Genomic DNA, 14761 nt, shown 5'->3' on the forward strand with positions numbered 1-14761 from the left:
AAGAACTTTGTTAGGGCTCCTCCAATCGTTTGAACTCCCTTCCATTTACGACGTTTATAACATGTCATCTTTTTTCTTAGTTTTTATAGCCGTGGTCGTAGGTTTGAATCCTACTTCGAGAAATCTGATCATCCCAAATTAGAATTCTGAATGAAAGGGTTCGTGTTAAGAGTAGGTAACCCGTCCCCTGTGTCTTTGTTTCTATTACATTCTATTTGAGAATCACTGTCAATGTCTCGGTGTAGGTTCGAAAGAATCATTTTCCACAATCTGGGTCTATCTACAACTAGCTTAAGAATTATCATTGATTCTCTCGAGAGGTCACAGTTACCATGAGCAAACATATTAATGACAATGAATACATTTTTGCTATTTTACTAATACTTGTACTTGCTCTCTGCTAGTTTGTTGAAGCCTAGCCAAGGAAGAATTACGGAGCGTAAAACAAAAAAAATGTTGACTCGGGCTGGGTATACTATATTTAGTATATAACGAAACATGTGAATATCGTGTGTCAAGCTGAACGTAACTCAATTGGTTAAGACACTCTGCACCATCACACGTTGACCTTCCATGACTAAGTCTCTCTCAAGCCAATGAAAGGGTGAGACCCTAGTTGTTCGAGTTCCAAAATCAACACTTAAAACATGTTCAGAACTCCTGATTAAGATCGAGTCATATATGATCAGTCTATAAAATATTAATGAATTTATAAAAAGGGATTAAATATACGACGGTTTAGTCTTATATGACTTTATTGTATAGGATACCTAGCAGATATTGTCCACGCTAGCAGATATTGTCCTCTATTTGAACTTTTTCTCTCAAAGAGAGAGATTTACACGCCCTTATAAGTAACCCCTCTCCAACCAATGTGGGATCTCACAATCCAGCCGTCCTTTTTGAAGTTTCCACTCAAGGTTTTAAAACGCGTCTACTAGGGAGAAGTTTCTACACCCTTATAAGAAATGTTCTGTTCCCTTCTCCGACCCATGTGGGATTTTACACAAAAAAAAATTAACACGAAACTTCCGACATAATAACAATTTAACCAAAAATTTAAAGCAAAAGAAAATATCATTTAGTCGTTTTCAATCAAAACAATTTCTCTCTAGCTTATTTAATACTTAGATTGGTTCAATTTCAATTCGACCATTCATCCACTTGATTATAATCAAGTAGTCACTTCATCCGAGCTCATTCGTACATGTACAAACTAATTTAATACGATGAAGATTTGATAGAACAGAAGGGTTCGTGGGGAACGTTTCAAAGCTATTAAAAAAGTTGTCGTGAGCTCGAGAGAAAAATTTAAACATTATTAACTTTATATTAAATGAGAGATTAAGAAGTTTTCAATATAATTACTTTACCCTAATGATCAATATTATTTATTTTAGAAAAAAATGTAAGAAAATGACAAAAAAGGGATCCATTGACTATTGTTATATTATATATTCAACCAAAACCCAAGAAAGAAAACCGAGGGCAGTTTGGTCATTATCTTCAAACAATTTTCCAATTTCAAATATAAAAGTACTTAAAAGTACATAAGATTTGATACATATAGACTAATTTGTAATTATAAAATAAAATAATTATTAAGACCTCCTCGATCCGTGTTAAAAACCCGTTGATTAAGTTTCACGCTGTTTTCAAAGTCACAAGTGGAGCCGATCGTATATTATATTTTCTCAGTTTAATTTTTTAAGTTTAGTGGTGATTTATCAACTTGTGTAAGTCGGAAATAATTTGATTTATGACTTGGACAAGACGTTTTGCCTAGTGTCAGTATTTTGCATTCGAAGAAAACGACAACTGTAAAAATTAATACATCGAATAAAAGACCGCTTCGTAAACCCTAAATTTGCCTAATTTTTCTCTCTTTTTCATTTATTTCAAATAATAATTTTTGTACCAGTAGGTAAATATTGAAACGTATAATTTTTCATTTATTTTAATTAAAATATTTATTAGACAATTGAAATGAACCAAACAATGGATCGGTATATTTGAATGGTAAATTTTAGATAAACGACAAATACCTTTTTTAAATGTTAGTTAAGTTGACGGTCTTCAAAATGTAGCTAGTTTATTACGTGCATATAAGAGCATCTATTGGTTTTAGAGTTAGTAGATAACTAGATAATTCAACTACACATCTTCCGATACTGAAAGTTGACTTAGAGTTGACCGTTTTCAAATTTTAGCTAGTTTTGTACGGCATATAAGAGCATATATCAATTTTGGAGTTAATAGATAACGAGATACTTCAACTACACACTCCTAATACTAAAAATTGACTTAGAAATTGACGGTTTTCAAAATTTAGCTAATTTTACATACATATAAGAAGATCATCTATCCATTTTGGAGTTAACGAACAACTAAATAATTAAACTACACGTCCTTTGATACCGAAAGTTGACTCAAATATTACTTTAACTATTAGAATTCCCAAAATATCTTTACTTGTATCTTAGAGGAGATCCCATTTTGCTTCCACCAATAAAATATTTCACAAGTAGGAAGGATTCCCAACAAATATTCATTGGTTCATTACCAAAAATTATAGCCTCCACACTTTTTACCGGAGAATATATTATAGTATAGTTATGACAGAAACAAGATTGTGAGATTTCACATCGGTTGGAGAGCTGTTACAAATGATATCAAAGCACTAAACGGTGTATCAGCAAGGACATTGAGCCCCAAAAAGGGGTGGATACTGGGCGGTGTACCAGTGAGGATTTTGGGCCTCGAAGGGGGGTAGGTTGTGAGATTTCATATCGATTGAAGAGAAGAACGAGTGCCAACGAGAATATTGGACCCTGAAAAGGGCTGGATTGTGAGATTCCACATTGGTTAGAGAGGGAAACAAATCATGTTTTATAAGGGGTGGAAACTTCTCTCTAATAGACACATTTTAAAAACCTTGAACAAAAGTCCGAAAGGAAAACCTAAAGAGAACAATATCTGCTAGCGGTGGGCTTGAGCCGTTCATCTCGAGACTATATTCTAAATGACTTTGAAATAAAATTGGGTCTGCCCTAAATTTCTTTGTATCAAACAAAAATTCAACTTGAAAAATAAATATTTGGTGGTATATGAAGAAAATTGTAGTGAAATTTTCAAAGTTTATTAAATTTCAGCCAAGATCTCCCTAGCTATCGCCTGAATAGAGTATCGAAATGTAACAACCCAGATCCACCGCTAGCAGATATTGTCCTCTTTGGACTTTCCCTCTCAGGCTCGCCCTCAAGACTTTAAAACGCGTCTGCTAGGGGAAGGTTTCCACACCGTTATAAATGGTGATTTGTTATCCTCCCTAACCAATGTGAGACATCACACGAAACCTACATAAACATCTTAAAAGAAAGAAAAACCACCGAGTATTCAGAGATGAGAAATTCATAGAAAATTTTATGTATTATTTTAAATCAAATAATAAATTAAAATATATATTCGTGGAACAACCCAACTCACCGCTAGCAAATATTGTTCTCATTGAGTTTTCTCTTTCGAGCTCCTCCTCAAAGTTGTAACATGTCTACTATAAGAGGTTTCTACACCATTATAAAGAATGTTTTGTTCCCCTCTCCAACCGAGATGGGATCTCAAAATCCATCCCCTTCGAGACCCAGCGTTATCGCTGATACTCGTTCCTCTGTCCAATAGATGTGGGATCTCACAATTTGACACATTCGAATCAGAACTCATTCAGAGCTCACAAAATCTCGAACAATATACAATTTACCAATTTGAATTAGCAAATCCATTACATAAGATAGATAAACCTATCTATCAAACATCCACTTATGAACATTGAATTACATAGACCTTTCTTATGAGCCAAACAGCTCCAGTATTTGAACAGTACAAGGATAGTGAAGAATGTCTCTACACGTCCAGTTAAAATTGATATAACTTTCCCAAGGAAAATAGGATCATCTGCCGGAAGAGGAGAGCCACGTAGAACATTAATAGAAGTTGCACACAAGGTGTCAGATATTATTCATAAATATGGTGTATATACAAACCTCAACAATGGTCATACAAATATGACCATTAAAACTCATTCTTCCATTTTCATTCCAAGATCGGAAGAAATGTGACCTTGTCTCCAAGCAAAGATTCTAATTATGATGTTTCGGGTACCAAAACATGCCTTTAATTCCTTCGGGGTCGGGTTCGAAGCCTAGATTCCGGTAAAACTCTACCACTGCAACAATCACATTGTTTTAGACTTTTAGCTGAATCCAAATCCAATCTAAGTTATTCCATAAGCTAAAATTGGAGTTGAAGTAAGTTCGTTGTCCTACGATTGTGATATAGGGGTGGGAGGAAACCCGAAACCCATAAAGAAAATAGATGTAGAGCATCAAGATCTATGATAGTAGCCAACATGAATTAAGCTGGCAGTTAAAGCATCTATATTGTTGAGGATTATTGGGAGTGAGTCCCACATTGGTTAATTTAGTGGAAGATCATCGGTTTATAAGTGGGGAATACTATCTCCATTGGTATGAGACCTTTTGGGGAAGCCCAAAGCAAAGCCATGAAAGCTTATGCTCAAAGTGGACAATATCATACGATTGTGGAGAGCCGTATTCATCTAACATGGTATCAGAGCCATGCCCTAAACTTAGCTATGTCGATAAAATCCTCAAATGTCGAACAAAGAAATGTGGGCCTCGAAGGTGTAGTCAAAAGTGACTAAAGTGTCGAACAAAGGGTGTACTTTGTTCGAGGGCTCCAAAGAAAGGAGTCGAGCCTCGATTAAGGGGAGGCTTATAGTGTGCTTTGTTCGAGGGGAGGATTGTTGAGGATTATTGGGAGTGGGAATACTATCTCCATTGGTATGAGGCCTTTTGGGGAAGCCCAAAGCAAAGCCATGAGAGCTTATGCTCAAAGTGGACAATATCATACAATTGTGGAGAGTCGTGTTCATCTAACATATACTTCCTCCAAGAAGTTGTAGTTACAAAATTCTTCACCCCATATTTGATCTAATATTCTGAAAACCATTTGAGAGGTTAAGGCTCTGATACCATTTGTAAGCTCAAGCCCACCGCTAGCAGATCTGATACCATTTGTAAGCTCAAGCCCACCGCTAGCAGATATTGTCCTCTTTGGATTTTTCCTTCCGGACTTTCCCCCAAAGTTTTAAAAACATGTCTGCTAGGGAGAAATTTCCACACCCATATAAATAATGTCTCATTCTCCTCCCCAACCAATGTGGGATCTCACAATCCATCCCCTTTTGAGGCCCAGCGTCCTAGCTGGTACTCATTCATTCCCCTCTCCAATCGATGTCGTTCTTGGAGGATAGATGCTTTAACTAAGCTGCGAAGAAAGGTTACAGTAATTATTTCCTAGGGAAGCACTAAAGAGGGCTACTATACCTTGGCTATCTGCAAAGAGTGCTATATTGCCAATATCCCTTTGCAAAAGTGCCCTTATAAGCTTTTCAACAAGGGCCCTGCCTAGGCCTTGACCCTGAGCCACAAAACAATACATATATTGCCAATTCCTAACGTGGGTATGTTACCATAAATTGCAAATCCACAATACAATACGTATAATTTGTTAAGTTTTCACGGTAGCCAATGATAACCTGATAAGAAGGATCCACAAGAACATCCCAAATTGTAGCGTTGAACGCATGGTCTGATGTGGCACGAGCCATACCAATGAGCTTCTTTGGTGCATTCTCCTCTGTCAAATAACTTCTCAAAATACAATAAGTTGTTCATAATATTTTCAGACGTAGAAGTAGGGCAAGTGAATGAAAAATCAGCACAAAGTACCTGAAACAGGAGATTTCCGAGTTGAATGTAGTGCAGCTACCATATAACTGTTTCTAAGGGCTACATCTAATTTGTTTAGTGGTCTACGTGGCCAACCTACCTGTCAACAAAAATACATTACTAACACATGGATTGGTAAATCGTAATAATGTGCATCACAAATTTGCAATAACATCGGGCCAGAGAGGATGGATGTAGTAGCACGTACTTTCTTATATATAAAACGTACAAATTAACTAAACGAAACACAATTCTAGACCCTGAGATCATGGTCTACAAAACTAATATTTCTCAAAAGGTACTAAAATCTGAATGACTAACCTTATCACAAAGGGCTTGAAGATCATATATATCAACATCTCCACCCGTAGAGAATATTATTTGTTCAATTGTTCCATCCGGTAATGTCGTTTCAGTGAGAACAAACTCCTCAGGCAAGGGTTCTTCTTCCTCTTCCTGAAGCGTGGAAGGAGGTTCGACCACTTGGGTAGTATTATTATTCAAGAACCTGCAACAAGAAGCAGAAATTCCTTTGTAAAAAAGAGTAAAAACTTGTGGATCATGCTTGTCAGTAGGATGTAAATGATTCCCACCAAGAAGTTCAATGGAATTGAAATTTAGAGGAGAGAGAAAACCTCATAATCACACTCAAATATTTAAAACTTCTATTTTCTTAAAGGTTAACAAACCAGCATGACTTTACATGATTTCTTCACATCGATTGCAAATACCTCTCATCTTCATTAAACAACCCTCACATGAGAGACCTTCTACAAGGATCCTTCAAGGGAGAATGGTAAATGATTTTAAGTTCTCCGGTGTTTACTTGTTTTCTTGTTGACGTTTTCATGGTTCTTATTTACATAGCATAATTTCTCTAATAGTGTCCTCCTCCGAGGTTCCCTAGAGTAAAGAAGTGTTTCACTGGTATATTTCGAATTTCTGTTTAGCTTATCAGAATAGAATACATGTCGATCAAAATAGCGGGTATGATTACCACCCACTCTTTTTTGTTTCTTACCCCAAAAAAAACTAATATTGGTAAAGCAGCATATTGAACATATGGATTCTTACGATTTCCCAAAATGATTATCGAACCCCAATATTTACAGATGGTCAAAACGTCAGGGGCGGTTCCTGGTTATAAATTTGAAAATTTAGCTATATCTAATATCTAACATAGAAGGGCAACATACTAAAACAGCAATCAAAATTGTGTTATCTAGAAATCTGTCAAAGCATGCTTACAATAAAATTGCAGTGTGTGCAAAAAAAAAGTCACCAGAATAGCCATATCTCGAATTACCCGGATTTGATATTGTCCCAAAAACTAGCTCGGTGTCGACATACCTTCAGCTTTTTGCTCACTGCAAAACGATACACACGCAAAATTAGCATACAGAGGGAAAGAAATTAAGAACGAGTTTCCAAGAAACGTACGACTGAAACTAATGCTTCAAATTTTAATTTTAAACATTCAATATCCTAAAAAAAGGAGCAAAAGCAGGGTGACACTTAAGTTGGATAAAAAAGTGAATCAAAATCCATAAATTGGCCAAGTTCAGCAACAATGGCGATTCCTTCAACCACTAAAGACACGAGAGAAAGTTGTAACAGAGATTCATTCAACTAACATCCAATCTTTAACATAAACAGCAGCTTAAAAACAAAAAAATGGCTGATATAGCGAGGATACCTCTAGTGAACCCGTAGTTCAGATTGCGAGGAACCAGCAACGAGTCCGATCCTTTAGAGTTACAATCCAACAGAACAACTTGGCTTCTGCATCATTTCAACAAAAAAAAACGTAGCCGAACGAATCATACAACTAAGCGACGAAATTAAGGTGCATGCACAATCAAATTCAACTCGCGCTACGAAGAGAACAACTCAATTGGAAACCAGAGAAGTCAAATTTGAACAAACTTGCATGAAAGTGAAGATAGATCAAAATGGAGGCTGTGCGATGAAGATTACTTACGGAGAAGAAGCGCCGATGAGTTTCTGAGACATCATTTCTAGATGACGATCACCGAGCGGAATTAGTCCACTGTTGTGGGTAGCTTTGAGAGCTCCAATCCAAATCGGAACTTCAGAGAAATAGCCGGAGCAGCAATGAAGGTGAGGCGATTCGTTGTAGAAGAAGATTCAGTTGTGCCCTCGGAATCGTCTGCTCTCCACAGAATCCCCTGGTCCATCTTCTTCTTCAGGTGGTCGCTAGCCTATCAATTTTTGCCATTTATTGCTTAAACTAAATATATATATATATATATATATAGTTATTTATTTATTTATTTATAATAATCTTATTCAATTTTAGTAGTAGGTTGGAACATTTGTAACATGATCTCTCCTTTTCAAATTAAACATATAATTATTTGGTCGACTCAAATGTTTTCAAAATTTAAACTAATGTTGGAACCTAAATTGTGAGGAAATAAACACAAATTTTAAGGTTGTCGTAGGTATGATTGGATCGATTGAGACATTTTTTTAAATCAAACTCGACTATTCGGGTGGTAAATTTTTCAATCCAAACAACCATTGTTAAATAACGAACTCAGCTCAATCCAACTATAATTTTTTTGAATTAGGTTGATTCGGATTGTTCGTGTTATTTATTCAAATTTTTGTTTTTCGATTATACTTCGTAACCCAACTAGTGGGGGTCACGTATTCATAAATTTTGGATTATACTTATCTTCATTTTCGCTTATGTTCTTGTTAATGCTCGTTGATTTATTAAATATAAAATTTATTTTTTTAAAATTTTATATATGACGTTAATTTATTTTTTCATGTCTAATAGATCTATAAACTTATAAAAAAAATGTCTGCACAGATCTTCACACAAAATTTAGAAATTCAGAGATTTATTAGATGTAAACTAGAAACAACCCTAATTAAATATTGAATGGAACCGAACTCAACCATAAATTATTTTAGTTGGGTTGTTTCTGATTGTTCAAGTCTATTTATTCAAACTTTCATTTTTAATAAAAGTAAAAGACTCATAAAAACGTGTATTTATTTATTTTCAAACCTTCAAAATTATTTAAAAAGTTATTAAATAATAAATTTAATAAATAAATTTAACTTAGTTCGGTTCAACCCAAATAAGTTTATAATCCAATCCAAACTATAGCGATGGTTAATCAATTATAAATAAATAAATAAATAAATAATGAGTGGTTAATCAATAACGAAATTAGATTTTTTAATATAAACAATTATTCATAATTATTGTTCTACATAAAATATGATGGATACTATCAGAAAAATTAAAATTAAAAGGAGAGAACAAAAATTATTGGAAAGAAGATGAAAAAATAATGAAGAAGAAATTAAATTATGACGGCAGTGAAATGACGTGTCTATTTTCTAAAGGTGACACGTGCTGTCGGATTTTTTCTAGATGCGAAGTTGATAGCCCAACTTTGCCGGACCATTTCCAGGCTCTCCACGTGTCATCGCTTTTTTTTTTTTTTTAATTAAAAATCTTTTTTTTTTCTCTTAATTTTCTACTTTAATTTTTTTTACAACTTGGGTCATACTATTACCTATGCGTCGAGAAAACCTCTAATAAATCGAACCCTTAAGCAAGCTCGATGCTTTAAGCTCATTTATTTAGGTTTAGGCCTCCTACAACATTAAGACACTTGCGTACGTTTGGAGGGATAGCAATGTGCATTGGGCTCAGTAGCGTAATGTTGAAGTCCATTTCGCTTTAAAAATACGCACGTTCACCTCTTTGCAACTTTCGGTATATTTTGTCGGTTTCATAAGGCGAGGTTGGCACTCTAAGCTTATTTCGAGTTAGGTTTTAGTCTCCTATAGCAGGTATGCACCATTACAACACTTATGTAGGTTCGGAGGTTACGCACATTAGGATTCCCACGCAAATGTTTAAGTTCATTTTGGCCTTTATTGAACATTTTAGGTCACGTGGATACTTTTCGACGGAGTAGATGAGTTAAGCTTTTCTAGAGTTCGGTTTTGACTTCTTTAACTCTTTAAGGTTAAATAATAGATATTCATACAGTCTCTTTAGGGTTTTCGTCTACTCCTTACCATCAGTTTTAGGTGGAAACTTCAATTTTTAAAAGTTTTATTAATACTTTTCATTTTTTTTAAAAAAATTTAAAAATACATTTACAATTAGTATCAAAATTTAAAATTAGCATCAACACTTTTTACCTTTATAATAAAAAAAGTAAAAAAAAAAAGAAAAATTTACTATCCACATATGGACAAAAATCGTCTATTGCCACCTCATAAATTATCTAGACGTATTTTGGAAAGTTCATGAATATTTTTTAGATATGATACTAACAATAAAAGTATTAATAAAACTTTTGAAAACTCAAAAATATTTTTTAAAAAAATTAAAATTTCGAGGATATTTTTAAAATAAATATTAATTGATTTCATTCAAAACTAACCCTAAGCGTTTTTTTTAATTTTTTTTAATTTACTAGTAATTTTGAAACTTTTAAAAGTTAAAAATAATATTTTTATTAATTTAGTTTAATAGAAAAATCTTAATTTTGAAAAATGAGGATAGAGACAAAAGCATGAAATAATTTTTAAGAAATTTAAAATATTATTATTATTATTATTATTTTCATTGACTTAATTTTTTTAAAAATCCAAAATTTAGTTCTATCCAATTAAATGTAAAGCACTATAAAAAAAAAAAAAGTTTTTGAATGAATTAAAGACATTAATAATTTTTATTACAAAATATTTATTTAAAATTATGTTTAAAAAAAAATTGTAATAAAAGATACAAACAAAAAAAGAAATAGAAAAAGTAATATACTTCACTTCCTCAACTATTCAGATGAAGCCACGGCCAAAACCGCCGTTGCTAAACCCAAATATGGAGATCTGCCGCTGACTACGACTCTTCCTTCTCTCTCTCTTTGTTTCCTTGTGGCATATAGGAACTTCTCAGACTGATTTCTTCCATTTCTAGCCACCAATTTCCCTCTCTATGTCGTTTTCCTGATCGGAAACTTCCAATCCTCACCGACATGAACCGCAGCTGGAGGGAGTCGATCGCTGGTGGCCGGAATGGTTCTGTCTTGTCGCAGCATCGCCATGGCCATAGCTTCACTGGAATCTCCAGAGATTCTGATGAGAATCTGGATCTCTTCTCCAAGAATCGTCGGAGTCTCTCCGTTGCTGCCTCCGAAGATTCCTTTGATGGTAGGACTAGTCTGTGATTGATTTGATGTGATTTGTTTGTGCTCAATCGTTGTGGATTTGTGTGGATTTGAGATGTTTTGTTTTTGTGGTTGTTGCGGTTGAATGAGGTTTTTGAAATTTGTGGTGACTTTATGAGGAGGTTATTGTAGTTCTGAATCTGATGGTTTTAAGATTGAACTGCGTGTTGTTATGAATTTCGGATCGTTTTTGGTTCATTTTCTTCTGGTTTTTTGTTACGTGGTGAATGGTTATTAAATTGTTTGATCTGGTTTTCGTGGCAGCGTTGGTGAAATTGGGGAGGCTTTCATTTGGATCGGTGAAAATGGCTAAGAGTGGGATCGATGATATGTTGTCGTCGGCTGAGGAAGGAAAACACGATTATGACTGGTAACTTCAATGATTTCAATGTTTTGACGCTCTCTATCATCAGTTATCAATGAAGTAGTCCCTAAGTTATCTAAGATTTTATCGATATCGCAAGTATTCTATAGGATTATCAATTATGGAGATCAGCATTTCTGAATTCTACCCGACATGGACCAATTAATTGATGTTCTGAGACTGTATATATTTACTTGATTTACTTTCGTAATCATGAGCGGGGCCCTTGTGCATTCTTTAAATTATCTCTTTAAGAATGATACTGGTACAAAAAGAACATATATTATAATTAGAAAGTTGTAAGAACATGTCAATAATTTGTCAAAAAATTGAATACTGCTGCTTGATGAGGGGTTATATGAAGTAGATATCAACAATTCTGATCTAAAAAAAAATGGATATGTGTTCTGAAACATGTTTCTTTTCTGGCTAACCTTTGGGCTACAGGCTTCTCGCACCTCCTGGGACTCCTCTTCTCCCTTCATCCTCTAGAAATGAAGTTCAATCTACTGTAGCGGCACCGAGAAGCAGTATGTTAGTCGGATCGTCTTCAACAACAAAAGCTTTGAGGGTATGGTTCTGCCTTCTTTACTACCAATGATCTTCCTGAATTGCATTATATATGATATGATACAAACGCGTTTAAGTGGGGATGTTGAAGATTGCTCTTTAGTTGTATGATCTAGGGTGTTTTTAATTGCTTCCCATATCCATTTCAGCTTTCAGTTTCACAATCAGAGAGTAGCAATCCTTCTAGGCCATCTAGGAGCAGTTCCGTGTCTCGGTCCTCTGTCTCCGCCCCACAGAATAGTAGTTATTCCAACAGGTCTTCATCGATTCTTAATACAAGCTCGGGTTCAGTTTCCTCTTACGTAAGGCCTTCCTCCCCAAGCACACGCAATTCATCTATTGCAAGAACTTCTACTCCATCCTCATGCTTGACACCATCAAGGTCCTCGACTCCTTCAAGGGCCCGTCCATCCCTCACCAGCTCCTCCATTGAAAAACCAAGGAAAACACAAAGTTCAAGGCCGTCCACTCCTAGTTCTAGGCCTCAAATTCCTGCAAATCTGAGTACTCCTGCACCCCGGTCGAATTCCCGCCCATCTACACCCACTCGACGAAATTCTGCTCCTTCACTCTCTTCTGTAGTTGGCACTCCTTCTACAGGGCGTATCCTATCAACTAATGGACGCAGTTCAACTTCATCATCTCGACAAAGTTCCCCTAGTCCTCGAGTTCGGGCTGCACCTCAGCCAATCGTCCCCCCTGATTTTTCCCTTGATACCCCTCCAAACCTCAGAATAACATTGCCAGATAGGCCAATTTCGGCTGGTAGATCCCGTCCAACTCCTGCTGCATCAGTTAGAGGGAGTTCCGAGCCTACATCAACCGTCAACATGCCTAGAAGAGCAGCATCGCCTAACGTCTCAAGGGGAAGGCTAACAGACACTCCTGGAAGGGGTCGAGTGAATACCAATGGACACCTCAGTGGCAATCCTGAAAGTAGGACACTTTCAAGTTCTTCTGATTTGGGCGGACGGAGACCTGTGAGGACTTCTTCTACCTCTACAGCAGAAAGCAACGGATATGGAAGGTCTATTTCAAAGAAATCACTTGATGTGGCCACCAGACATATGGTATGCCTCATCAACTTTCTCGACGATTTAACTTAATCCAAGTGCTGTTAAGAACACGAACGCGAATTCTTTTCGCGTTCAGGACACATCGTTTTGTACCAAATTTAAACAATCCAATCTGCTTCTGCTTGTGTGATGCAGGATATAAGAAATGGCCCTGGGATCATGCGCTCAGGTTCAGCCAATACTCTATTTCCCCACAGCATCCGATCGGCGACTTCCAAAACTCCGTCCGTTACTTCAAGCAACTCCAATGCCATCGATACTGACTTCCAAAAGAGCAGTAACAACAACATGGAGAGAGGGAACCATTTTCATCCTGATGGAGGAGAGAATGGAAGATTTTGTGGAAGCTTGAATCATTTGGACATGTACGAAAGCTCCCATTACGAATCGATATTGCTGAAAGAGGACTTGAAGAACACGAACTGGCTGCACAGCGCAGATGATAAAACGGATTTGGGTTCCATTTTGGATTATGGATTTGAAGCTCTGCCTGAACCTTTCGGCCTCTTGTAGCATCTAAGATGACGATGATGGGGTTTGTATTGTATTTTCTTGAATTATCATTGTCATTATCATATTATATTTTGGGATCATTTTGGTTTAGAAAATGATGGAATCTGCTCAATTGCAGTGAAACCTCAAGAGGGAGAAGAGAAGATAGAAATATGGAGAAATTTGTGAAGAAAAATTAGTACGTTAGTTTCCTCGTAATAGTAGGGTGAATATTCTCTCTTATGTGCATTTTGAAGCCATTTTGTGTATCCCAAAGAATTTGTTTTTGGATAAATTGCCCTCTCATTTTGTCTTTTAACCTATGCAAGAGAAAAAATTAAAATAATTATATTTTCATTTCGTATTCGCATACTCAAAAATCCGATCAATTCAACTTATTATTGTTCAGGTTATGAATTTGTTTGGGTTGGATTCAAATATATGAATACTTTATTGAGGTAACAACCCAACCTAGCCTAAAAAAATAATGGTTGAGTTAAATCAGGTTGGAGGTAAGAAATGTCCCAACGAACTCCGCATTTGAATTAGAATTAGTATTATTATTAAGAGAAATCTAAAAAAAAAAAATTGAAATTTATAAATTTTGGTAGATTTTCTAAAAAGTTGATTTTGTATATTAATGTATAGACTTTATGCTAGTTTTAAATATTTTTTTAAATTAAAATTAAACTCTGATTTAAGGTGAATTTAGTAAAAATTGATAAAATTGAAAGTTTAAGGTATAAATTATTTTTTTGGTCTAAATTTTTATTATTGTTGACTAATAAATTAGGTGTAATTTAAGGTAAAAATTAGATATAGTATAAATGAAGTTTCATTTAATTAAAATTAAAATTAAAAGTCTAATAAAATAATATGGTAGGTCAACTACTTCCACCTCCTAAAACGACAACAAATAAAAATATATTTTGTTATTAGCATATGACCATTTTGGCCCTAGACATTTTTAACCAAATATATATATATATATATATATATATATATATATATATATATATATTATTTTATATTTTCATTCATGAATTAGCATTTGGTTGGTGAGATCTCATTTTAAAGTAAAATATAGTCCCTAAAATTTATTAGATTTATTACTAAAATATAATGTATTTTAAATTATTGTATTAAAAAAAAAAACTATTTCAATATTAATTTATTTTACTTTCTTAATTTTAAATAGGATTCTAACCTGTAAGAAAAACT

The 14761-nt window shown here is 34.9% G+C and overlaps 2 protein-coding genes across 6 annotated transcripts; one reads left to right on the forward strand and one right to left on the reverse strand.

Moving 5' to 3' along the window:
* Positions 1-3560: 3560 nt before the first annotated feature.
* Positions 3561-8032, reverse strand: LOC111432339 (acetyltransferase NSI-like). Of its 3 annotated transcripts, XR_002708626.1 has the most exons (9): positions 7792-8032; positions 7507-7592; positions 7117-7177; positions 6132-6318; positions 5811-5910; positions 5618-5718; positions 5406-5499; positions 4041-4222; positions 3738-3951 (listed from the first exon to the last, which is right to left on the reverse strand). XR_002708626.1 is itself a non-coding variant. In XM_023069180.1 (8 exons), exons 1-7 carry the CDS (start codon positions 7824-7826, stop codon positions 5338-5340), a joined length of 732 nt encoding a protein of 243 aa, XP_022924948.1. In that variant the 5' UTR covers positions 7827-8032; the 3' UTR covers positions 3561-3683; positions 5313-5337. The 3 variants fall into 3 exon arrangements, 2 of the variants coding, with proteins under 2 accessions (XP_022924948.1, XP_022924947.1); XM_023069180.1 differs by lacking the exons at positions 3738-3951; positions 4041-4222 and adding an exon at positions 3561-3683 and having other exon boundaries at positions 5313-5499; XM_023069179.1 differs by having other exon boundaries at positions 3738-4222.
* A 2593-nt stretch (positions 8033-10625) lies between these two features.
* On the forward strand, positions 10626-13856 carry LOC111432336 (mucin-21-like). 3 transcript variants are annotated; one of them, XM_023069175.1, is made up of 6 exons: positions 10626-11021; positions 11303-11408; positions 11850-11973; positions 12122-13042; positions 13184-13583; positions 13680-13856. In XM_023069175.1, exons 1-5 carry the CDS (start codon positions 10847-10849, stop codon positions 13559-13561), a joined length of 1704 nt encoding a protein of 567 aa, XP_022924943.1. In that variant the 5' UTR covers positions 10626-10846; the 3' UTR covers positions 13562-13583; positions 13680-13856. The 3 variants fall into 3 exon arrangements, with proteins under 3 accessions (XP_022924943.1, XP_022924942.1, XP_022924944.1); XM_023069174.1 differs by having other exon boundaries at positions 13184-13856; XM_023069176.1 differs by having other exon boundaries at positions 10627-11021; positions 12122-13027; positions 13184-13856.
* Positions 13857-14761: the final 905 nt, after the last annotated feature.

The sequence above is a fragment of the Cucurbita moschata genome, unplaced genomic scaffold, assembly GCF_002738365.1.
Source record: "Cucurbita moschata cultivar Rifu unplaced genomic scaffold, Cmos_1.0 Cmo_Scf00038, whole genome shotgun sequence".
Taxonomy (NCBI): Eukaryota; Viridiplantae; Streptophyta; class Magnoliopsida; order Cucurbitales; family Cucurbitaceae; genus Cucurbita; species Cucurbita moschata.